Below are 27266 nucleotides of genomic sequence, written 5' to 3'. Positions count from 1 at the left end.
CAAAATCTTCAGTAAAACTGCTAGGGGCAAGAACCTGTCAATCACGTACTGACAGTGTCTCTCAAAAGTTCACCTTTTACAGTTCAATTTTTATTGTTTGTAATTATAAAATAATACATTGTATTAAACATTGTTTTTTGACCTATTTCAGTACATATCCTTTAACTTCTATTGTTCTATTTTATTTTTTTTTTTTGCATTTTTCTTATACAATAATGATATGTTTTGTAACCTTATTTAGTATTTTATTCTATCTTCTTTAAACATAGATTGATCTATATTTAAAATGACGTAAATGTTTATAAAATGACTTTGTATGCCATAAATGATTAGCAATGTAATACAACCTCTTGAAAAATTTTCTAAAATAAACAAATAACCATTACCAACTAAACAAATAATCTGCACTATTCTGAGTCCTAATTAGGTCATCTTTAAGAAGAACATGTTTTTGAAAAATTGTTCCAATCCAGTCTTGTCTTCTAAGGAGCAAAGGATAATATTTCTGTAAAATATGTACAGATGAATAACGTCCCTGTCAAAGGTTTTAATTTATATTTATACTGGTACCAGTATGTAAATGGTTTAAGTAATCAAGTTTAATGAGAGATATCCTTTAATAATAAATTTACTAATTACATTCGTTACATTTCCCCCCCTATTTTACTTATGTAGTGAAATATCTGTAAACCACGGAAAAGTATATTTTTTCCTCTGTAACTTATTCTAAGTTGATAACTTGTGTGATTTTTTTACAAACCGATAAATTCAAAGATTTTCTCAATTTATTTAGGTTGGTAGTGTCTTAAAATTGGTAGCTTTACATGGTCATGTATGAGCCCGTATTAATCCTATTATGTCTTTGAAAATATAATTATCCAGGGACTGCCTCAATTATCCACAGTAGTCATTTATCCTTGGTAATACCACTGGTCAGGAAATAGCATTAAGAACATTAATCTGCAATGTTATGATATGATACATAGATGGCTTATTGGCAGTATAATCTGGCTATCCCATTAACAGTATGACTTTCACATTTATCACATACTCAACTAATGTTGTATCTACAAGATCATGACACCAAATTTTCTCACTACTGAGGTTGTTTACCTTGTAAGGTTAGAGCTTTCAACTTTGATGTCAATGACCTGTATAAATGGTTGCCAATTGAATTCAATTTAATGACAATAAACTTGTGAGGTTCTCGCCAGTAAAGTGAGCGATAAATCACAATAATCGAGGCAACAGAACATCACAGCTACCAAGGACCTTAGCAACTTTTGCACATTATTATTTACACTTTAAAACAATTTAACTACGGAAGTGTTGTAATTTGTGCTGAACTTAAAATGACAGGACAATCCAGAAACTAGTAAAACATCTCCATCTTGCCAAAAAACTTTGGAACTAAAGTATCTAATCATATTGACCATATACTTGGCATGAAAAAGACAATAAGCTGAGTTGTTGCCAACTATGAAGTTTCAAGACTCGTTCAATTTTATCAAAAATACAAAAAAAAAATGTAATTCTGTGTAAAATAGGTTAGGGAAATGCCACTTTGCTACTGGCTAATCAACTATTTGGACAATTACATTACTGAACAATTAGCAACTAGTCAATCATCTCATTAATCAAGGTGCAACTGGTCAATCATCTCACCAAGCAAATTGCAACTGGAAAATCATTTTATGAAGTAATTTCCAACTGATCAGTCATCATCATAATAACTTGCAACTGTTGGACAATCATATTACTTAAGAATTAGCAACTCATCAATCATTTCATTAATCAAGTTGCACCTTGCCAATTATCTCACTAGGCAACTGGCCAATAATCTTACTAATTAACTTGCAACTGGCCAATCATTTTGCCAAGCAACTTGCCAATCAACTCAACAAGCAACTTGCAACTGGCCAATCATCTCAACAAGAAACCTGCAACTGGCAATCATCTCACCAAGCAACTTGCAACTGGCCAATCATCTCACTAAGAAACTTGCAACTGGCCAATCATCTCACTAAGAAACTTGCAACTGGCCAACCACCTCACTAAGTAACTTGTAACTAGCCAATCAACCCAACAAGCAACTTGCAACTGGCCAACCATCTCACTAAGTAACTTGCAACTAGCCAATCATCTCACCAAGCAACTTGCAACTGGCCAATCATCGCACAAATCATTTGAAACTGGTTAACCATTCTACAAGGAACTTATTTAGTGATTATTCTATCACAGACCCTATTGAAATCGTATGAAAGAGAATCTCCGATCTTGCTAAGCACCTTGTAACTGGTCAAACATCTTTGCTAAACATCTTGCAATTGGCCAATCATCAAGAAAACACACAGGGACCTAATTTCCTATCAAATCAAAAATGTTCCTTCATAGCACTGATAAGAAAGCTAGGCCTATAATATAGAGTAATAGGATTTGGCCTTCACCTTCTAGCATTACAAGCTGTCAGTCACAAAGGGATAATTTTAAGAGTACTGTAGCACTAAAAGACTTCAACCTTTCTACTTATGCAATTCAACTATTATAATAACCAGCATAAGGTATGCTGTGGTATATCATTGTTAGCATTATCTTAATTAGTATGTGCTTAAGTTACCAGGTATAAGTATGTGGATGAATATAAAATTATGGGATGAATTACGAATTATTATTTTCAATATTTTTTTTTAATACATATTTATCATCAATATAATAATTTCTTTTCTGATTTATTTGTATATAATTTAAAAATTTATCTATAGGTATTATGTGCATATCATTTTAAATATTCTGTTTATGAATGCACTGGAACTTCTGCTGCTTGGTTTTTTCAAATAAATATTTTTAACCTTGTCCAGAAAAAAACATCAACCATTAGGGACTAGTACACTTTTATTGAAATGTACACAGTGAATGAAAGAATAAAACTAAAATAATTTAAAAAAAAAAATGTTTAAATTAACTAAAACGACGACTTATTTGTCATTTTCGTTCATGTTGAACTATAGCTGATCTGGAACAAGATGTGGGAAAGTCAATAAATTTAAACTGCACAATATCTCATTAACGAAGCGATTTGATATACAGTTATTGATCAAGTAAAATTCAGCCATTTAACGATATGCAAATTTGCTGCAATCTGAATTTCAGATACATTATGGTAATAGAACTGCTGTTCACAAATATATATTTTGTGTGAGCTTGCAGCAATCTTGTCAACCTTATTACAAATAATTAACATTTTATTAGTATTGTAATTTGATATATTACATGGAGATAAACATTAATAATATGGTACTAAGGATGTATATTTATAAATCTCTGCTATTACTTATTATTATATCTGGCCATTTAATCTATTTAATATTATTATTAATGAGAGACCCCCAATGGAAATAAGCTGTTTGAGGTTTTTGGGTTATCCACACATTTTTTTTAAAATGTCTAATTAATTCTTCAAAATTATTTTTACTTAATAGTAGATTAAGTAGTTCAAATGATCTTTGAAGTTGTGATTTTCCGGATAAATTGAAATCAAATCAAACAAGACAAAATTTACCAAAATTGGAGACCCTTTAGTATTATTTCAACCAAGTGTATAAGACTTAATTGGTTTACATTCATTATAAAAAGAAAAAAGAAAGGCTGTAACTTGCCCCTTTGAAATAAAATGAATACAATATAGAAAAAAAATAATATAAAACATGTTTCATATTTTATTTGGCCTTGCGCAAAAATTTTGAGTAGGAGTAGAAGATATTAAAATATTCAAGAATTAAAAAAAATTCACTTGATATTTAAAAATATACGATATCTGAAAAAAAACCCACAAAAAACAGAATAGAAAACATGTTTTGTATATTATTTGGCCTTGCAAGAAAATTTTGATTAGGAGTACACGACATAAAATATTTCAGAATTTTTACTCGCATTTAAATGATTACAAATTATATAAACCGTCTCCATATCTGATTTGAGATAAAGTGAACTTTAAAGTTTCTAGTCCACAAAAGAAATAATTTAGATTTACTGGGGATATTAACTTGTTCACTGACATTGACTTAATTGCTTTAGCTTTTCTCAAAGACACTATATTTAGCTTTACACAATTCCTTAATGCACAACCAAATTCAACTATTCTCTCTAAGCGTCACGTCGCCATAAAAATCACGTATAATACATAACCATCACACGATATATTTAGTCGTAAAAGTGTATCATAAAAAATAATAATAATCATTAATACTGATTTATCTAAAGGACTATGATATTTTGGAGAAATGTAATTTATCAAGGCTTAACAAACTGTAACTAATTTTCCTTGTAAAATTGTATGTATGATGATAAAAATAACCATAATTGACTTCATCTTAATGAGTGGTTGTAGGAAAGGAAGGCACGTTACATTCATTTTACATGACGAATACGCCAATGGATTTCTCAGGAATAATTTTACGGAACATAAAGTCAGGTTTGTTTGGATCAAAGATGATGAATCTAAAACTTGGTTGTCTTCTGAAGAGGTGGCAATGACGCCTAAGATGTACTAAAAATAAACAAAATGTGAAGAGAACTAATAGCTGAATGAAAAAAGTAATTAGTAAAAGATCAAAACAAAATTACAAAAAAAAAAGACCCAATTTTTTTATTTTTCTGCAGGGAATGGATGAGTTTACTTGAATTCAAATTTGTTCAAATTTTCTTTGACAAAAAACTGTTGTATGCCCATATATAGTCATGATGTGCCTATATATGGTCATGATGTGATGTCATCATGACCATATTTAGGTATGTTGATGGTCTGGACAGAGCTTTACAAAAACACAGTGTTATTAAAAATTTTTTCTGCGATGCTTTTCTGAACGTACTGTAATTTCCTTTTGGACAGAATAAAGAAATCTGAATCTTAAATTGCTTTTATGTATTAGTTTTAATTGTTAAATAGTTACAAGTAGTTTACAGCCACGATTTTTAAATGATGTACAAGTAATTTATGACTACAGCTGTGACTTGGTGGTTATGGTGCCTTGCTTTCAATCCAAAGATCCTGGGAAGAAGTCCTCCTCATGACCAGAAACAAATCCACTCCCTAAGCCTCAAAATGCATTTTTTCTACGAAATACCATGTAATAATTCATGCCTACAAGTCAATTTAAGGGTGTTCTTAAAGAATCCATAAGTGGTAACTGTATAATACAGAAAATATTTACTCTCTTTAAAATTTTGAATTAAGCGATAAATAATAAAGATATCCAATAATGAATTATAGTTTAATAACTTAACAGACAGTTCATTTTTTAATAAAAACATATTATTGTATTTAGTTATTATTTGATCAAGTAAAGACTTGTATTTGAGCACACATGATCAAGTTGTTCATAATATATGCATGCAGCGAAATCTGCTGAGCCAATCGCTAATTATGTTCAGTCAGATTTCATACAGGAACAATTCCAATGTACCACCCCGTCCTGCTTTAGATAACGTGAATAACCGATTATACAACTCAAATGTTGCCCTCACTCTAATTCATCATTCTCAATTACCTGTGGCTACAATAATTACTTGCTTATTGTCTGTAACTATTCTAATTAGCTGTTTATCGCTAATGGGTAAAGCTAACTTGCTGGTTACAATTTAAAGATTTATTCTAACCAGCTTCTTATCACACATATGAGATATGATAATTAGCTGCTTATCATCACCAATTATTATGCTAATTAGCTATTACCACCAGGGAATATGCTAATTAACTATTTATTAACTGTGGTTAAGCTAATTAGCTGCTCATTAACTATGGATTATGTAAATTTGATTCTCATCACCTAAGGATTTATGCTAATTGGCTGCATATAATCTATAAATTATGCTAATAATATACTCATCATTTATAATTATGCTAATTAGCTACTCATAACCCAAAATATGCAAATTAGCTACCTATCATCTGTGGGTTATGCTAATTAGCTACTTATCACCTATGAAAATAAAGATCCTGACATTTGTATAGTCACGTCTTTCTACAGTAATTAGGCATTCAATAATATTGATCTCAATAAAACTTGACATTATGGTATCCATGGCAATACAAATGACATCTGTAAAAGTTACCATATTAATTGCAAAAATGTTCTAAAAATAGCAACACTATACCTTTCAATTTCTGCCAATTTTCTCATATAATTAAGTTCCAATTAAAAGTTTCATTTTATATGAGAATACTTGCTAGAATGTATTAAAAATGGTTGATTGATCTTTCTACAAATAATGTTAAGGTAGGGAGAGGGGCTTTTTAAAATGTATAATACATTTAAAAAGCCCATCCCATTATTCTAAATTTGTATTGATGGTTGTTTAATTGAAAACATGCTAACTATAAATTTTAGAGTATGCAATGTTATATGCCTCTGAGAAATTTTATTGGATATGAACGTATTATTGTCTGTTTATTAACTTTTTTCCCCATGAAAAATTGATGTTTTTTTTCTTACATTTCAAAATCATTAATGGAGACGATAAACTAAAATGACAACTAAATAAATCAAAAATATATTAAAATTTCAAATTCTTTTTTAGATAGCTAAAAGGTGAACATTTATTTCTGCACCAACAGAGGGCGCTATAACATTTAACAAATGTTAGCATAGCATGATGTATGGTACTGTAATGAGTTCAAAACCACAACATTTTATCACTTATTATCCAATCAAAATACACTGCACAACATGTGAATTTCAATAGAATCATTGTATGTTTATATTGTTAATATTAAATTATTTAATTTAAACAAAAATAATTATAATTCAAATGTAATTACCAGTACATCATAAATCACACATTGCAGATTTCTAATAACACACATTAAAATATAGGTATCCCTCTAGGTAAAGGCCCCTCTAAGTTAAGACCAATCCAATTAATGACCACCTCTAATTAAAGACCACTTTTCTGTAGTCCTGAATTAACAAATGTGTTTCATCTTTATTATTCTAATTAGAGACCAAAACTACTAAAGATCATCGAAACCCTATTCTCAACAGTGGTCCTTAATTGGAAGGAGAGCTGTATTGTCAATCGTTTATTCTTACTGATTTTGTTTATCATTTTTATTTTTTTTAATGATTCTGGGACCACACCCATTTGGGTGGAAGTTGTAACACAACCTGTATCACAATAAGACTTACTACACAACTCCAAATGGCAACATGCAAGTCGAAGATTTATTAATGTCAACGACCTAACGAGGGCGATCACCTTCTACGAAGCATGTGTACTTTAAATATATTGAAATGCATTCAAAATAGATACATCAAGTTGGTTTACCTCTTTTTAACAAAATAATTTGTCATGTTTGCCGCTAGAGGGGGAACATTCTCATAAACTTTGAAACAACATGAGTGAGAATTTTATTTAGTAGAAGTGATAATAATGATGTATTGGTTTGAAAAAAAGAAATGAAAGGGACAAAAAAGGTTGCATTGCCATCAAAAACATGATAATTTTGAACACTGTAAGGAAATACTTGATTTATCACAAGATAAATTATACATCAATTTTGAATCCATATTAGTACACTCAATGCATGGTATGCACTTTTGGTTCATCCACTTCCTATATTGCAAATGCAACTTTTCTATGTGCTGTTAATGCAATATGTTATTAAAAATAAAGTCTTGATTTAATTTGTCATTTACAGCGTAGGGGATGTTTTTATGAGTAAAGGGGTGGTCAATTTGATATGTCTGAAATTTACTTTAATTTGATATAATACTTCACTTCAGTACAGAAAAAGAACTATAAATAAAAATGAACACTATGCCACATACTAGCCAAGGGAACTAATTAGTTTTTGCTATTTGATGTTGTTTTCTTTTTATTTCACTTTTGAACTTTTAGTTTTGTATAATTTGAAATATTGAAACTTTGATACTTCTGAATTTTTAACATTCAAATGACACAAAAACTTGGTTAAAATTACCGGAAAGGATAATCCTAGTCTTTTAAAAAAGAAAGTTCATTATTCCATGTTTAATCTACTAATTACTAGGATTAGGAAAAATTTATTTCACTTAATTCTTATTTATTTAAAATTTAATTATTTTTTATAATTTTTTAAATTTATTATTTTAACATATGGACTAAGAATTGTCAATAGTGAATTAATCCCATTTACCTGTTATGATATTTAACAACTTATCAGAATTGTCCAGTGGCGGATTGTCCTACCTATCTTTCAAGCCGTTGATGTGAAGCCCGATGGAAGGCTTAGACTGTCACCTAACAGGAGCCTAGCTAAGTGTACACTCCAACCTAAGACAAAAGGCATGAAGCCCAGTTGCCTAGACTGTCAGTTTCTGAGACATCGTGTTAGCAATGTACTACGTGAAAAATTACCATCTGCCCTGATGTCATGGGAGAAAGAAATGAATCTGTTTAATGTTTGACAAAAATTCTGACATTTCGGCTAAACTCGCCAAGATTGCCTACATTTATCCGGTCTAATGTTACACTGTATCAGAGACTACATCTTCTTTTAAGCCAAGTTTTTGTATGTGGAAAAAAAAAAAAAAAAATATCGTTTTGTTAAACTTTGAAATGATCCTTCTACAAAATGATATCGCAATATTCATTCTCTGAATTTAACATTTTTCAAAACTTGATTCCATTAATTTCTTTACTATTATTAGTATTAAATTGTCTACAGAATGATATTCGTAGCAATATTAATTCGCTGACTAAAATTTTTCAAAACATGATTCCATAAATTTCTTTACTTGTATTGAATTGTATTTTAATGATTATTCTGTACATTTTTATAAGTTAAGTTTAATTAGATAAGTTTATATTTTCATCACTGATTTTCTTTAAATAAGAAAGACCAATGTATTTACACTGACTTGTTGAGTATCCAGAATATAAAAGTTGTCTATCTTCTATCTATAATGTAGACAAATTAAAATATAATTTTCAAAAATTAAAAAAAAAGTTTTTAATAAAAATTACTTACTCATTTGACTGTTCGTCAGTATTCTTCTCTGGGTGTTCTGGTTGTTTTTCTATAATAAAAAGAGAACAGAATCATAACTTTGAACATTTTTAATTACAGTATTATCAACATCATAAATAAATGGACAATTGTTAAAAAGCTTTTTAAAAAGATAAAATAGAAAAAAATACTTCCGATTATTCGTAATATCTGTACCACCACTGGTCTATGTGATTTTTGTTTTTCATTCTGTTATTTCAACCTCATGCATTTATTTTCTACACAAACTTATCACAATTATCGGATTCTAGCAACCGTGTAATATAGTTCTATGTTTAGATGTACTGTATATTTATGGTTACTTGTTAAGGATTGTTTTGCTTCCTTCTAAGCCTGTATCCTTCTCTCCTAGGAGCAGACCTACAGAGCAAATGCCACCTAAGATAAGGCTTTTGGATGCAGACAGCTAAGCACTCTTGACAACATTATTTGGGGGCTAGAAAGGGGATTTTACTATCAAACAGTTGGGATCAGGGCACAGTTGAAAAAGAACAAGTTAGTGTCTCTCTCACCCTAATAAAAAACCTTTGTGGGAAGGGGAAACGAACTTATACCCTCCTTAAAACTTATCTCAAATCAATAATTTTTATATCTTTAAGTGCCAGTGACAAATATTTTATAACAGGCGCTATAAAAATTATTATTAAGTGTTAAAAATCACCCCATTCTCCCAGCTAGCTCCTTTAATTTCCCCATAACGCCATCACCTCCATCAGCCCATTAAGTCATTATGCCTAGATATGCCACAGGAAGTTTAGTATAATGAGAGCATGTGAGGGTTTATAAAATAAACTAGGTTTTTTCAAACAAAAAAAACAAAAAAAAAATGTTTGATAGTTATTGACAATGAAGCATATGACATACAAGTCAAATGTCTACTCAAATTTATCTAGCCATTATACCCAGGAAAAGCTTGAATATAAAGCAAAATTCCAATAAACATTAAATTAATCACTTATTAAATTATTTTTTTTTAAACAGGCTAAAGCAGGAAATGCAATCAAAAAGATTTTTTTTTTTAATCACATCAATTTAATGTCAATTATTGTTGTCTCTAGATACTGTCTATAAGTATATGCATATAAGCTTAGCCTATAAGTAGAAGGCTGTCTACTGCCTTGGTATAAAAGTGTATAGAAAATGAAGAAATTATCTGTCTCTTATACACATCTAGATGTGTATAAGAGACAGGGCCTATTATAATATAAATTTATAATTAAAAAAACAATTATAAAAAAAATAAAAATTAAGGTAAAAAGTAAAGGTAGTATTCATTACTGGACGTAGAGCAATGAGCTGTTAGCCCATCGCACTAAGCCTTGGCATTGTGTGGTAGGGTGGCCATTTTCTTTCTTTTTTTCCTCCCCAGTAGTGAACCAGCGGGTACCCATTTATACTCCTGGGTGGAGAGAGACAAACATAGGTAAAGTGCCTTGTCCAAGAACCAAGCGAAATGCATAGCGAAAGTTCAAACCCCTGACCTCGAGGTTCAGAGACCGAAACTCAACCACTGCTATTTAATAACACGCAATAATTTTTATATGATAGTAATATTAATAATACATATAGAGTAATTTAAGCAAATTTTAATTTGATTATAATAATTATTCCAAAAATTAAAACAGTAATTATTAATAGTTACTGTCATACTTAATCTTATATTCAATATGTATTACATAAATTTGAAATATATAATAAATCAATGCTTCAGTAAATAAGCAGATTTTAATATTTTAAAAACAAATTTTTCATTTGCTAGCTTCGACTATAAACGAACACCTAGTATAGTAATTTATTAGCATAGAATTTTTATAGATCTTCATCAATTCTATTTAACTGCTAATTCCAAACCATAAAGGTTTGTTTATCCCAAATTTGGATTTTATAGCTTTGCGCAGCGACAATAATAATCAGTCATATATAATAATAACTTTATTTTTACATGGATATAATTTTAAACTTCTTCATTTTTCATTTTAGAATTATCGTGTTAATCCTTATATTAGTTTACCCGGCTGAGTTACACAAGTGTCGTATTCTAGCTGGAATTTACAATCACCAAGGGACGATCTTCAATCAGATTCTGACATTCGAAAAAATTGTTAAGGAAGCAGATACAAGCGTCCCATATCCTGATTCGGGATTCAACCCAATGGAAGTCATTACAACCGATGTTCCTTAAGTTGAATACTTTAATAATGGGGTCAGTTCAAGCATTGATAAATAATAGGGTAATTCCACGCTTGAGTGATGAACTGAACGCAAAACAATCTCTCTCCTTGACTCTAACTTGTGCACTCGTTGGCATTACAGCCAAACGTTTATAGTTGATCAACCAACATTCCAAAATAATTTTTTTTTACTATAAACATTTCATTCTATATTAGGCGAGAGTTTTTTTTTACATTATTTAGCGAATCCGCCGACTACAGATATTGATGAGGTTATTTTTGGCCTATTAGTGCACCCGTGGAAAGTGGAAATTTCAGAAAAAAAATGAAAGTTTTTCTTTATTTTTTATTATGCCCTTCGCTGCCTTGAAATCTCAAAAGGTAAGATATGTATATTTCTTCCCAGTTATATAAATTTGAAGCACTTAACCATCCTAATTTACATCCACTAATAAAATTGTATTTTTATTTTCTCCTCCATCTGGATGTTTTTGGCAAAAATAAAAACATTAGCTAAATAAGAAAACAAAATTTTATTTTTATTTTTATTCTGCCCTCCTCCGATGATCTTTAAAAAAATAAGTATGCAAAACAAAGAATAAAAGAAGTCTTGCCTTGGATAAAAAAAAATTACTTTTATTGTTAGTTTTCGTTAGTGTTTTTGCCACAACAATTTGCAAGTTGTATTTTTGTGTCCAATGTTACATAGTTAATTTAAAACCACCATAAAAAGGCAAATCATTTTTTGGGATTTGTTTTATTTTATAGCTAGGTACTAATGTGTGTATGAAAAACATGAAATGGAAAAAATATTCTCATGAGGAGCAGAGAATCATCAGAGGGAGATAAACACAAATGACAAAAAAAATTCTCATCAAAGTAATAAAAACAAACATGTGAAATCCATCTACAAATCGATTACAGACATGACAGAAGAACAATCTTAAAATATCCTCTTTTCGGCAGGGTTAACCACCTATTACATATGTGTGATATGTCTAAAATTTCCAAATGGAAAAATAATACCTGAAAAAATGCCAATTCAATGCCAGAATTAAGATTCTGACTGGAATTTGCTAAGATCCAATTTCAACTTGCATGGGAGGAATATTTGTTATGATGACGGCAATGAAATCAAAGTGGCTTTCCATTGGAATAACTGAACTGAGAGGTTATATGGCCAGCGCATTTTTGCCGATTCTGTTGATACGTACCGAAAAACCTTTCTCACAGTACACCTTATTTATAATTTTTATTTACTACGATGATGATGATAGTGATAATATAGTAATGATTAAGGTGATAAAGATGGTAATATGGTGATAATGATTACAATGATGATGGTGATGATGATGATGATACTGGTAATGACGATGATGATATAGTGATGATGAGGGTGATAATGATAATAATATGATGATGATAGTGATTATGTGGATGATTCTGACAATACCAACGATGATGATGATGATGGTGAAAGGACAATTAGTATGATGATGATGATGATGATGATGACTATGCCAACAATGCTGGCAATAGTAATGATGATGATGATGACGATAAAGATGGCGAAGCAATGTTGGTTAATGCGTAATTATCAAAAATGTTTTTAGTCAAAATATTAAGTTGTTTATACTTACTATGTGGAGCTATCATTGCCGGTCTGGAGTGGCCTGATTCTGTCTTGATTGTCTGCTAAGAAATAAGAAATTAAATTGAAAAGAAACAGTTACATTAACTGCATTTTGTTGTCAAAAGACAGCACATTTATCACCGTCTTTACACAATTTATTGAAAGATCCACTACGGCTGCAAAATATCTTACAACTGATTTTGCCATCGTAAATATTTGCATAACTATGACAACGGTCGTAGCAAATGAAAGGTAGTAGGGCAAAAGTAGATACAATCATATTGTACTCATTACAAAACAGAAAGCCATCATGAAGCTGTAATTGGAGATAAATGTGTACACATCTTACTTTCTCGTAATTTATTTAACAGTTGTAATTCCCCCTTCCCTCTGTCCCCTCACTCTCTAACATTGTGTTGCGTTTTATATATACTCATGGTTGCTTTTATCTGTGTATGTAGAAAATGGAAATCAAATTATACTTTACATGTTGGACCAATACATTTATTTCTATGTTGATCGATATGTAACAGCTATATTATTTAATATAAATTATTATTATTATTATTTGTAAATTTGTGTAGCCTTGATTCAGGTTGAATCACTGAATGAACGATTGATCAACTTTAATGTACCATGAAATTGGATAACTTTTCTTAGAATGTACACAATTTTTTTTTTTTACTTTTTTGAACCACCTGCTAATACAACTCGCATGAAATAGACGACATAAAAACATAAAATTTCTCTCAAACTACCATTATACATTCTTTTGAACAAGCCAATATATAATGTAATGTGATCTTCTTTACAGTTGAAGGGATATTAAAGAAAAAAACTGCTCTATCTCCGATCTCCCATAAAGAATTACAGCTATCTCATCTGACAGTTTTTGTTTGGCGAGAACCTCTCGGATCCATTATGTGTGAAAGTCACATGCAATGATTCATACATGCAGACACTACACGTATATCACCAAAATGTGCCATGTAATACTGTAACCAGAACATTTACATAATGAAGCAATCAAACTTGGATAAATTCATTTCATTTTTCCAAGGTTATTCCAGGTTGGCATTCAAGAACAGCTAGTTATCATATCACAATTATACAAGGAGATTTTGGTGGGTTCAGAAAGGGGCTCAGGGAAATACTGGGGACAGGTGGGGAACTACAAAGGGAATTGTACCTCTGTCAGACAGACATGGATCCCCTATTATCAGATGCCACTTGGAGGAATCGGACTAAAATGATTAATATGCCAAACCAACTAGAAATATGTCATCAGAGATCTTAATATTGTGGTGTAAAAGCACAATTTTTTTTTTCATCCTGAAACCTGGATGTTTGTTGGAGCCAGTTTAATGTGACTAGAATGGGGTTAGTGGAGAATAGTGGGCCTTTATGGATTGATGAAGGGATTTGAATCCGGCTGGGGGGAGGGGAAGGGGGAAGAGAAGGAATACAATGGGGTTAACTGTCTGTTGGGGATATTTTTTTATAAATTGTACTTTTAATTTGTTTAATGTATGATATATATTATAATTAGTCTCTACTGGCCTTGATAATAATAAAAAAAATTAAAGTTCTTTTAATACAGGCAGTTCACCCTTGTCATTTCTAACCTAACAAAATCCAGAATAGAGTTACTATGGCAACTAAATGATTGACACATTATCTAAATGCATCTTCCAGGATGGTAGTTCAAATCATACAATTTTTCAGTCCTCATACAGGCATGCAGGCAGGCGGCCTGTCTCCAGTTACAATACAGCAGACACATCCTAATCATCAGTAACCGCTCGTTAACTCTCTATGTTTAGCGAGAAATTCATTTGCATAAATGCGTCTCATACAACCCTGCCACCATCTAGGGGCCAGATGAATGATGGATAGAGGCTGATAATTTATAAACTGTTACAGATAATTTCCGCGTATTTTATCATCCCATAATTACAAGATTATTTGAGTTGCAATGACCTCTGTCACGAAGAGTATGTAATAATTAGGCAAAGAACCAAAACACATGTTTCTCGTTTCATCATTAAAAAATAAAATTGGGCCACTGTCTCTTCATTTTAAAAATTTATTTGTTTTTAAGTTAGTTCTGTCAACAATAATATCAGATTTTCTGGTTTGATTTGAAAGTAATAAAAAATATATCATCAACTTCAGAAAATATAATTAAATTATAATACAACGTGAATAAACAATAATGAAAAACTAATAATATGGTAAATAATATTTTTTTTTTCATATTTTTATTTAGTAAATTAAAAATAATCACAATAATAATAATAATAATTAAATAATAAAAAATAATAAAACAATAACAAAAATAAATTTAGTTTCTATGGTGAGGCAATTCGTTTTCAAATCTCTCCCATTTTCCAAAAAAAAAAAAAAAAAAATATCATTAATAACAATTCTTAGTATAGAACTGGCATTGAAAAAAAAAAAAACTAGTTTAGTAACTTTTATTACAATAATATAAATGGAACATGTAAAACAAAAGAAACTTTAGTCTATTTTTCAATCAACTGTTCCCCTAAAAAAACAGGAAGTGAGTAATTTCTTGACACGCACTCACAAAAAAACAAATTTATCTGTGTTTACCTATCATGCTAACTTTGGTGCCTAGCACTTGCTTTGATTCGTCTCCTTTATGCCTCACCTCGTGACCTAGGTCAAACTGTTTGTGATTCCGAGCGACAGGAGATGACAGTTAAGTATCTCAATTCATAATTTCAACGATTTAAAGTCGAGGATCAAAAGATCATACAGTCGCCTCGTTTGTGTTGGTTGAAGTTTACATTATACATGGAATATTGTTGGTAGGAGATAATTCCCCGCCCCTACCTCCCACTCCTTAAACAAACATGTGTGCCTATGAAATACATTCCTGGAGGAATTTCAATGAAAGTATAACTGTATTATCACTTTTACTGCCACCTATAACATTGCCGGGTGGAGCTGATAGGGCATGCTTACAAAGGAGAATTTGCGTAGTATAATCTTAACACCTGTATCATAAATTACATAGGCTGGCATCCCAGAATTGCAAAAACTACTTAGCCAACAGTACAACGATGATGTACTACTTTTATGGGGAAAAGTAGTTTTTTTTTTTTTCTTATCCTTCTTCATGAGGATTTTTTCGGAACAAAATGTCCAAGACATCTCATGCCTAGATTGGACGATGGGACAGAAATACAAAATTCCCCATGGCACATTAAAAAAATGGGTCTAGCAAAAAATAAAAAAGCAGGGTATAGCAAAAAAAAAAAAAAGTACTTTTTTTTATCACTACTCGGATAAATATTTGGATCTGTATAAATTTTTTTGGTGTTTGTTTTATTAATTTTTTATTATAACGTTGAAAACGTAATGCAAGCGATTTCGAATGCGTACATGTGTAATTCTGCACGGACACCACATCTACAAACATGCATGAAAAATGATTAGCAAATGGACTCAAAGGTTGTAAAGGCAAAAACAAAACTATACAGCAATGACTTGTCATTAAAAGACACGATTAATGAATCGTTTTTATAGAGCGAAGCACACCATAGAGGAGCCGCGCATGTATTAAGTCAGGAATGTTGGGCTTAGCATAACATACTTGATTTTTTTTCAACAGTGCGAACAATACCACAGTGGCGCCACAGAAGCATTAAGTAAAAAATGTTAGGCTTAGCATAACATACTTTATTTTATAGAGTGAAGAACACCACAAAGGAGACACAAATGTACTATATTATGTCAAGGAGATTAGGTTGAACATAAATTTGCTTTTCATCAAACTGAGGTAGAAAACAACATATACTAATATGTATTTTTAAACGACATGCCTTAACATGTCATAATTCGAATAAAAAATAATTTTTAAAAACCAGATGAAAACAAGATTTTTGGCCGTATATTGACATTCTTTACCCCTATACATGCATTCTTTGCCCATATTATTGGCGTTAGTTGGTAGAAGAATATTTTTAACATTCTCGCTTTTGCTCCAGTCGCATCACCCCATTGAAAATGATAAAAAAAAAAAAATTAGTTAAAAAATTTACCTTATATCACTTTATTTTGCTACCTAGCGCCCCTTACTTAATCATCAAGCCCCCCACTTCACCTTTGCTTCCCCCATCAGCCCCGATTTGAAGACTCCTATATACGCCACTAGTCCGATGCCATTACATGTATTTATCACATGTCATTTGAATAGAAGCAGTATATGCGCTGAATGTTGCAATGGGATTTACAATGCTAGAACTAGCACTTTGAAAATGGTAATAAGAACGTTAGATAGGCTTATATTCTGATTCTCCTCATTATGTCCCGATATCATTTCCGTCTTGCCACTTGAAAATGAAATATCGCAGTTAGTATCTGCATGCGCAAACCTGTCAAAGTTAATACGCTGATTAGCTTGTTGGTTCTGTCGATATTACATACGTTGATTATTCTTCAAAGCAACTTACATGATGCAACTTTATTCTAAACCTTAATCCACACTATCAAATTTTATGTGATGACAAATGTGTGTGATATGCCTCTATATATGGGCATCATGATGTCATATTACACCCAAATATGGGCATATCAGTTTTTTTTTTTGTCACATAATTTCATAGTATGGACACAGATTTATAACAACATAAAATAAAACTGGTTGCTTGATACATTAATCAAATTCAAGATATTTCAAACGAACAAGAGATTTGAACACAATAAAACTCAAGTGAAAATTTACATTTTTAACTAATGCTATTAAAGATAAACAATCTGGATTTATGATTAATCAAAATAGTGCCAGATCTCTAATTTTAAGATCATAAGTTCGATCCTTTTCAAGGTCAATTTCTTTTTAACCTTTTTTTATGTTTTTCAAGGTAAGTCTATATTTATGTACATACGTAGCAGTAACTAAACTAAAAACTTTGTAATTCCGGGTGGACTATAATAATCCAAGACTTTCATCCTATCAGACGAGGAGTGTTAGCTAATTTCCTCAACCTATTTTGAGTGCATCCTGACAGCAGGGAGTATAAACTTTTCTGGACCAAACATCAACTGGAAATACAATTTGGTTCCGAATGGAATGTTGAAGTCTCTCCCATGCTGTGGCTCAAAATCATTTTTGTGATTATTTTTGAGTTGAAATTAAGAGAAGTGTAAGAAATGTCATATTTCACAAACTGCTTGTTCTAATATGACTTCAATTTTCTTTGATTGTGAAGCTCTGATATTTAAATGATGGAAAATGCATGAGTTAAAGGCTTTTATATTTGTACCAATTTAGAAAAGAAGGTTAAATAATAAAAAATTATTCTATACAGATTTCAGTATGAATTTTAGTAATCAATTTTTAATATTTTATTTTAAAGTATAATAGTTTTTTTTGCTTTATTGATATTTATTTGAGCCTCTAAATTACCTAAAACATCTTTTAATTTATTTTTTTTGTATCTATTATTATTTTTATTATTGCTTTTTATAACTCAGAAATGTTTTAGTTTTTTATTTCATTTATTTTGTATTTATTATTATTATTCTTATTATTATTACTATTAATAATATTATTATTATTTTAACTCGATACACCTTAGGCATAATGAACTAATTAAGTATAAATGTATTATTTTCACAAAAATTTAAAGCAAAATAATAGAGGGCGCCCTTGCTCTGACTTCTGATTTAGGCTATATTGATCGTTAGTTAATTGGAATGTAAACAGTTCATAACCAGTGTGTTAGATATCCTTTGAAAGCTTTTTATTTTTGTTGATTCTATTCAAATATTCAACATTTATACTTTCTAGGGAAAGACATTCATTATTCCCCAGTTCTTATTCAGTCATAAAAAAAATGAAACTCAAATTATAGAAAAGCGTTATCAAGTATCAAATATGTTAAAGATTCCATGTACATGGCTGATACGTGCGACATGATCTTTATTGCGTAACCCTAGACCATCATGAACGAGTGAATTTGATTGGGTTTACGACTCCAATAGATATTTTGCGTGAATTTAATGGCATTCTCAGGTTCTATGACAGTGTTGATGTCTAGATGGCCTAGAAAATGACGGAAGCCCCCACAGGATCCCAGATACAGTCCCAGGGTTCAGGTTCTGGTGATTACGGTGTTGAAGAAGATATGTTGCAAACAGTAGGATTAAATAATGTGTATGCTATTATTGCTATTAGGTTATATCACTTCATTTACTTTCCAAAAAAGCAAATGATATAGAAACGCAAGAAACACCAGGCCTATAAGGTATAGGATTTGTTGTAAAGACAACACTTCACTATTGAAGTTGATGTCTGTTGGGATTGAAGCCATTCAAGATATTTTATTGTTTTTTTAACAAAACTAAGTAAAAATATAAAGTACTGTTAATTATAGGGAAACGAAATTAATTTAATAAATAATTTGAATCAACTTCATACTATAATCTTTACCAGTACTTGAACCTGTTTTTTCCCCTTACGGAATCAAATTTATGTCCTATGTCTGCTGCCCTCTAGAGACCAACTGAATCAGTTGAATATAATTTACATAGATTATCCCATGACTATCATTCTGTCTTTGTTAATACAGAAATAAGTGAATAGTTCAATATTTGTGGCACTGTCTATCAATCAATCAGTCAAATCAGTCAGTAGATCATTTACTAGTCTCTATTCCGACAAATTCTACGTCCTCTAACATTAAAATATAATGGAGATTGAGATTAAAATAAACAAAATGTCCACACCAGAAATCTCCATTTATGGATATACAGAATTAGAAAATTTTAAAATTTTATTAAAAAAAAAAAAAAAAAAAAAAAATTCTGTAGAGATACTATGTCTGAGTTAAGCTAAAATGTTAATATGTGAACTACATATTTTTAAAATTCATTATAAGGTTTCAGTTTGAAATTAGTGAGGGAAAATTATCTGCTACTCATAAAAGTAATACCTTTCCTATATAGCCCTTAAATTGGTTGGTAACCAAAATTATTTTAATAGTCAAATGTCTTTAAATTAGTTCACACTTATTATTTTTGATCATTGTATAATTAGAAGTTACTAACTTACTTGATCTTTCATAACAAGAAATTAAATTTTAAAATTTTAATTTTTAAGATATTTAAATTTCACAGTACAGTATATTTCAATTGCTGCTACATTATTAAAATGGATGCGTTAACAATTTTTTCAATGTTAGTCTCTATTCACATGGACTAAAGATGATTAAATTATTTAAATAATGCATGAAAATTATATCCAGCTACGTGTAAACAGCACGTGTGTTTAATAAGCCGATCACCAGTACACAAAAGGTGGAAAGACCTGTTCCTCGTCGCACTTGAACTGCGGACAAAGCCCCAGCGACCTTGCGTGAAACATAATCTTTACAAGCCCATAAGAGACTATTGATCTTCAGTTGAATGCGATTTTTTATTTGTTGTCTGATGAATGTCTATCGTTTACATCGTCGATCAAACTGTTGACAATGTTTATGTTCGGAATCAAAGGTAATCTTACAATGTAATGGTACTAAATACAAAAGATTATAACAAAGTCCCAATACACTTAGAAAGAAAACAAGGAGGAATATATGAAACATCTATAAAAACCACGGCTAAACTGATTAAATTATTTACATTAGTAAAGTATTCATCTAGTTAATGTACTAAATCAGATTTAGAATCGTCCGTGCTTAATTTTGATGTCATTTTGTTGTCTGGTGAGGAAGGAAAGGGTATAGTACTCAAGTCTACATGTATACAAGTAAACAGGAAATTGTGGGGAGATGACAAATACTGGTTAATAAAAATAACAACAAAAAGAGAAATCATTAATAATAAAGATAATTATAACAATATTGTTAATATTTGATTATAAAATTATTTTAACCAACCAAAAAAGTACTTAAAGGATGTTAATATTAATATATTAATGTGTTAATGTTAAAATTGATATTCAATGGTTTATTGATAAATTTAACAATGACAATAACATTACCTGTTGTAATTGACTACTAATTATAACAATAATATTAAAAGTAATACAATTTCTTATAATCTCTTGTAGCCCCTTGTTGAGTAGCCCTTGATGTGTTTATAAATACAAATATGGACATAAAAACATACCATAATTTATTTTTAATGATTGTGTCTGAAAGGTGATTTTCCCTCCTTCCTTGCACTGTATGAAGGACAGAACCATATACCTAAAAAATATACCTTGCTCAGGGTTGAAGCTGTCATTAGCCAAATCATAATAAAAACGGAATTTCGCTAAATATTTTCATTGAAAATTAGCCAAAAAGCTAATGGAATCAAAGCTATCAGTGCTTAAATTCTTTTCTTTTTGGCTAATCAAATATCTATTTGGCTAATTATTTTCATATAGAAATAGCCAAATTGCTAAATATTTTGTTTGGCCAGCTTAAACCCTGGCTTGCTATGAAATGAAGATAGGCTTGTAAATGATCTGTTCAAATAAATACTAAAGGTATTTAATAAACGTGGCTAACCGCCATTTGACGGTCACCTACCTGCGAAAATGGGAACTGTGTTTGCGTTGGCTTGCTTGGCGTAGGAAGTGCAGTGAGTGGACATTGGATATCTATCATTTCCTGCGAGAGAGAAAGCAATTTCTTTACCATTTAGCATAAACTGTGCAAAAATATTATTATTACATGGTCAGACAGTGTTTGGGTCAAGCAACATGTTTCATGCTATAACTACCAGTCTCTTTGGCAGCCTAATTATCAAAATACTACACAGCAAATTAAAAAAAAAAAATATGCACTTAAATAATTGATTAATAAAAACAACTATAAAAACATTAACAACTTATATAATAGTTAACTACTGTTAATAGTTAGTAGAAGTAGTGGTAAATGATTTTCACTAAATTGAGACTTTCTGTTAGGATGGTCATTTTTGCTCTAGATGTCAAAAACATATTTTTTTCTTTTACAATATTGAGCTAGCTTCATGTCATGTTTACATTGCCTTTTGTACAGGTCTATTCATTTCTATTTTCTCCTCTTTTCCTCTAAAGAAAGTCTGGTGTTTTTGGTCAATTCATTCATTAGTTTTCAATATCATTTAATTATTATTTTCTTTATTACCACACTTCTCTACTTTACTTATATGATTCTAGATATTTATTTTCTGGTACCACTATGTAATATGCATTTTTCAATTTTTTTTTTCACTGGAACACATCCATGTTTCTACTTCTGCCCCTTCCCCTTCTTCTTCTGATTTAAAGTTCAATTAATAATAATGATAACAACGAGCAATACCATATTATGGGTTAACATACTACGTTTTTATGAGAGCAATTACAATAATCTTTATACGCTAATACAAAATACAAGGACAGTTTACCCTCATATATCAGATAATGCTATAAAATATATATATATGACTATAAAAACATTATTATCTGTTACAAGATCTCATTATATAAAAGATTTATAATAAATACTGTACATTTAAAACATATAAAACACATAGATATACTAAAATAACTAACATACAACAATACAATAACAAGATATTATTCTAGTGATGACGTCTGAATCAACTCAATCGAAATGTCAAGACATTCTCAACAAAACAAAAGATCTTTTTAGAACGTGGTACAGTACACTGCAAGCATTTAATATTTTATTACTTCGCCATGCAAACCTTCAAAGAGAACTACAACTAAACATCATTATCTACTATTATGAACCTATTTTAGAGATACAGATAGAAGGAATAAAACATAAACAATGATTTGGTGAAGGATTGTATTGTTATTGTGTCAATGACAGGAGCATGATTCTGAACTCTAGACCGTGATCTCTCTCATTCTGTGTCCATATCGCACTCTGTCAGTGTACACTGTACACCATGAGTCTTAATTACAAAGCAAACACCAATTCCATGATAAGCATTAAGTCTTGTTGCGCACCTCATCTCATTGATGCTAACAGCTGCCGACCGCTAACCTCTCATCTCTCACAATACTCTCTTATCTGCAACAACGTTCTTATCTCTACATTAACAAGCATCCAGGTTTCCGAACGCCACATTTCGCGCAGGAACAGATTTTTCAAGCAGATCCCTGACTGAACAGCCACTTTCTCACATCAGGATCAGTTGCTATTCATTTAAAATAATTTTTTTCATCATTTCCACTAATTTCCCTTGTACATTTTTTGTTCACTTCCTCAATATTTTATGAATGAAATGAATTAACATTATTAATCAGCTGTAATAAAATTAAGTGATTTGACTAGCACTATGTATAGGCCTATTGTGAAATTATTTAGAGAAAAAATTTAAAATTGTCTTTTCGAAGTTGGTTTAAGAATTTCGTAGTCACATATCAACCCCCAAGTTATTAACTATAATAACTAACAATAATTAGCCATTTTAAGAATAATAAAGATATTACTACAGTAATTGTTATTACTACAAGCATAAGATACATAATATTTATTGGCAATTTCAGATAAAAATAAAAAGCCAAAGTAGGTAAATTAAACAAAGCTTACTGTCTTTCCTTTATTATAGGTTAAAAACACATTAAACAAATAAAAATAATAAAAATAAAGAAAGACATGAAATGCTTTTACTCATTCCGACTTAAAGTATAATAAATTATGCTAATTTCAAAAACTTTAAAATATACTATAAATATTATATTATTTATAGTATCCAACAGTGCAAAGGTTATTACAGAATGTGAATATAATTTATAAAACAATTTTATCATAATTTAAAATGTAAAACCATTATTAAAAAAATGAGTAAAAATAACACTAAATATCAATAACAATATAAGAATAATAGTAAAGACACAAAAAACCTGCAATAAATTCAACGATAGCACATTTTAATTGATTGAAACTGCAATGAAAAATATCAAGACACGGCCTATCATCGTTTTTAGAAAGACAAAATTTTAAACAAAAACACGACAACAAAACACACCATTTTTAAATAATTCAAATGTTTGAATTGTTTGTTACATATTTAAATAAAATAATTAACTATAAATTAAATATAAGAATGAGAATATGTTTTTCTTGGCAATTAACAGAAACATAAAAGAAATACTGTTCTGTATTCTTTGCATTCATCTTAAATTGGCAAGAAATCAATTCAAAAGTACCACAATGAAAAATGATTCATCCAAAAATTGTATGCATCTCTGTCACAATAAAAGTGAATCAGCAAAAACAGGATTTGATTCATGTGTGTTAGTCAGACTCATGTTGATAGTTTATTTGACTTTCTTAAAGCAATTTAGTGTTTTAATTGTTTAATTGTTATAATAATAATAATAATAATAATAATAATAATAATAATAATAATAATAATAATAATAATAATAATAACAACTTAAGAATAAGGCCATATTAATTTAATTGTTTGTCTCAAAGCTCTCCTGTTTCCAAAAACCTAATGTGGAAAGCAGGTTTCTTTTAGCGTTTTTTTGTAAATATGTTTTGATTAAAATATTTTGATTGTTGCTGGGTTTAAAAGGAACGTTACAGGCAGTGTTTAAGTTGCCATTAGCCAAATAGCCAAATCCTTATAAAAGTTGAATTTGGCTAAATATTTTCATTCTAAATAGCTAATGGAATTAAGCTGTAATTCCTTATATTCTCTTGTTTTGGCTAATCAAATTTCTCTTTGGCTAATTATTTTCATACTGAATTAGCCAAATTGCTAAATATTGTTTTTTTGCCAGCTTAAACCCTGACAGGGCTCTATTCACTTAAGAATTACAGTGTGTCAACACACAACATGTTGTAGGCTGTTAAAGAGGGTACAATTTGAGAGAGATATATACTTTTTTGAAAAAAAACTAACTACTTTTTTAGGCAAGAACAGCGCACATGAATTTACTAATGCATGCAGGAGCTTTGAGACAAATAATAATAATAATAATAATAATAATAATAATAATAATAATAATAATAATAATAATAATAATAATAATAATACATTTATAATGCCCCAATTTCAAAAATGATCAAAGGCGCAGTTTATCCTTGGCATTTGTTATATGTTTCCTTTCAGGTTATTTTTTAATATTTCACCACAATGTTTCAAGACACTTGAAGATGTTTGCAATAAATAGTACTGTCTAATTTCTGTAAACTCCCAAGTTGTTAACTTGTTTTTATCATTTTAAATAAGCAATTTAGTGTTTTAATTGATTATCTTTTATAGGATTTCACTACAATGTTTAAAGACAATCAAGTTCTTTATCTTCAGTTGTTAGCAATGTAGTTACTATAATTGTAATCTTTTTTTAAACTTAACCACTACTTTACCAACTTTTAAAAGACACTGAACCTAAAGATATTTGCAAAAATGAGTCAGCAAAAATTTCAAGTTCTTTATCTTCAGTTGTTAGCAATGTAGACTATAGTTATAATCTTTTTTAAACTTAACCACTACTTTACCAACTTTTAAAAGACACTGAACCTAAAGATATTTGCAAAAATGAGTCAGCAAAAATTTTAATGTTTAAAGTGTGTCACACTCTAGTTGATAACCTGTTTGATCTTGTTAAAAGTTTGTAAAAGGGAGTTTGCAAACAAAATTAATAATATCATCAATTAAATTATTGTCTCTACATGCTTAATTCACAGCTATTTCAACAAGGCTAAAGAAATACCATTTTGTACTTTATCATATTTTTATTACTACTACATCATCATCATCATCTACAGTAGGCTACGTTCATCCACTGCTGGATGAACTTCCATTTCTTTCTGTCTTCTGCCGATCTATTCCATGATGTCATTCCCATATATGAGGTTAGTTCGTCTTTCCATCTTCTTATCTGCCTTCTTCTCCTTCTCTTTCCTGTCCGTGGTTGCCATTCTGTTAGTCTCTTTGTCCATCTGTTGTCTTGTTATTACTACTGACTTAGACTTATTTATTTTTGTAAATGGATTACAATATATTATGAGTGAAGTTCTGAACATATTACTTTATTAATATTCGGTTTGGTTGATTTAAAGTGAATTTTAGAAATTGTTATTATTCCGACTATCTTCCAATTAATCATCTAATACATAATATATTCATCAGCATTCAACTCATTATGAACACACTTAGGGTATGTTCACACACACGGTGCAAGACTGGCGTAGCTTACGCCAGCGTAAGCTAATCCACAGATTAAAATTTCAAAGTGTTCACGCAAACGGCGTTCGCTATAACGCTGGCGTTAAAACTAGTAGTAATATAGGCCTATGGAGGAATAGTTTTCAGTTTGAATTAATGTACGGGTTCTTAACTGTAGTAATATATTTACAGTGCATCATTAACTCTTTTAAATATGTGAATTGTTCGAAGTGAACTTATATGATTATTGTATTTTAAATGAACAATTTTACTCTGATTTTTAAGCTAGCATTACAATTACTGATGTTGCAGATTTTTAATAGACAGTCTAAATAGGTTAAAATATCTTACAAAACACAACCAACAAATTATATACATTGTAAACTAATTAAAATGCAATAGAAAAAGAAGCCCTTCACCATTTCATTTATAGAGAGCAGAGGAAAGAGATCAAAGTAACTAATCTATTGCAATCGTGATTGGTCAATCTCTTGAAATGAGTTCAAATCATTCAAGCATCACTGGCATTAGCTCCATGGTGTTAACTAATCTGGGGTCTGCAAGTAGCCTTAATAACGAGTGGCGTAAGTAACACCACTGCCTAGTTCACACACAAAGGCGTACACTACGCCAGGCTTACGCCAGCTTTACGCCGTGTGTGTAAACGTACCCTAAAAAAGTATCGCCATATGCAATTAAATGACCTACCGTAAAACCTTGAATTGAAGCCCGGGGCTTCTTCTTTGATTTGTGAACTTTGGATGGGCTTCCTTTCGAGATGGTGTAAATTTTGTGAATTTGTACTATAAAACATTAAATAAGGCCACTGTAACATCAATCTGTATTATGGAGTGTAATTTAGCGGCATTAAATCATCTAAACCACTGGTTATAAACCAAGCTAGTTTTAAATTTATTTTGTTTTTTTGAAATTTATGTACAGTGTATATACTGTACTATCTCGAAAAGAAGATTATGCTATTTTGAAAAGAAGCCCATGGGCCTCTTTTTGAGGCTACTTTTGCAAACTAAAGAGGGGGCTTCATTCAAGGTGGGCTTCATCTCAAGATTAAGCACATCGGGCTTCAATTAAAGGCTTACCAGTATATACAGTAAATTCACAATAACCATTATCAACAACACCACCCTACAAACACCTGGCAATCAAAGACCTGCTCCTGCGTCACTTAATTTGTTTAAGTTTCATTTAAGCTTTTATTCAGGGTATAAGGATTCTGTGATTAACATGGCTTTCTATCTATAGAGGCCCTGGT

General features: G+C 30.3%; 1 protein-coding gene across 2 annotated transcripts in view; it reads right to left on the bottom strand.

Moving 5' to 3' along the window:
- LOC117123997 (AF4/FMR2 family member 4-like) overlaps positions 1-27266 on the bottom strand; it is a 112860-nt gene that overhangs the window by 61681 nt on the left and 23913 nt on the right. Inside the window, exons 5-7 of one of the 2 annotated variants that reach the window (XM_033270101.1) lie at positions 21400-21480; positions 12858-12912; positions 9008-9056 (exon numbers count right to left, since the gene is read on the bottom strand). In XM_033270101.1, coding sequence (XP_033125992.1) covers positions 9008-9056; positions 12858-12912; positions 21400-21480 — 185 coding nt within the window. The remainder of the gene's footprint in view (positions 1-9007; positions 9057-12857; positions 12913-21399; positions 21481-27266) is intronic. The other variant, XM_033270102.1, reaches the window with a different exon arrangement.

This window comes from Anneissia japonica, unplaced genomic scaffold, assembly GCF_011630105.1.
Source record: "Anneissia japonica isolate Jap-2015-1 unplaced genomic scaffold, ASM1163010v1 scaffold981_len364101_cov180, whole genome shotgun sequence".
Taxonomy (NCBI): Eukaryota; Metazoa; Echinodermata; class Crinoidea; order Comatulida; family Comatulidae; genus Anneissia; species Anneissia japonica.
The sequence above is the reverse complement of the archived record's forward strand: the minus strand, read 5'-3'. Positions and strand labels throughout refer to the sequence as shown.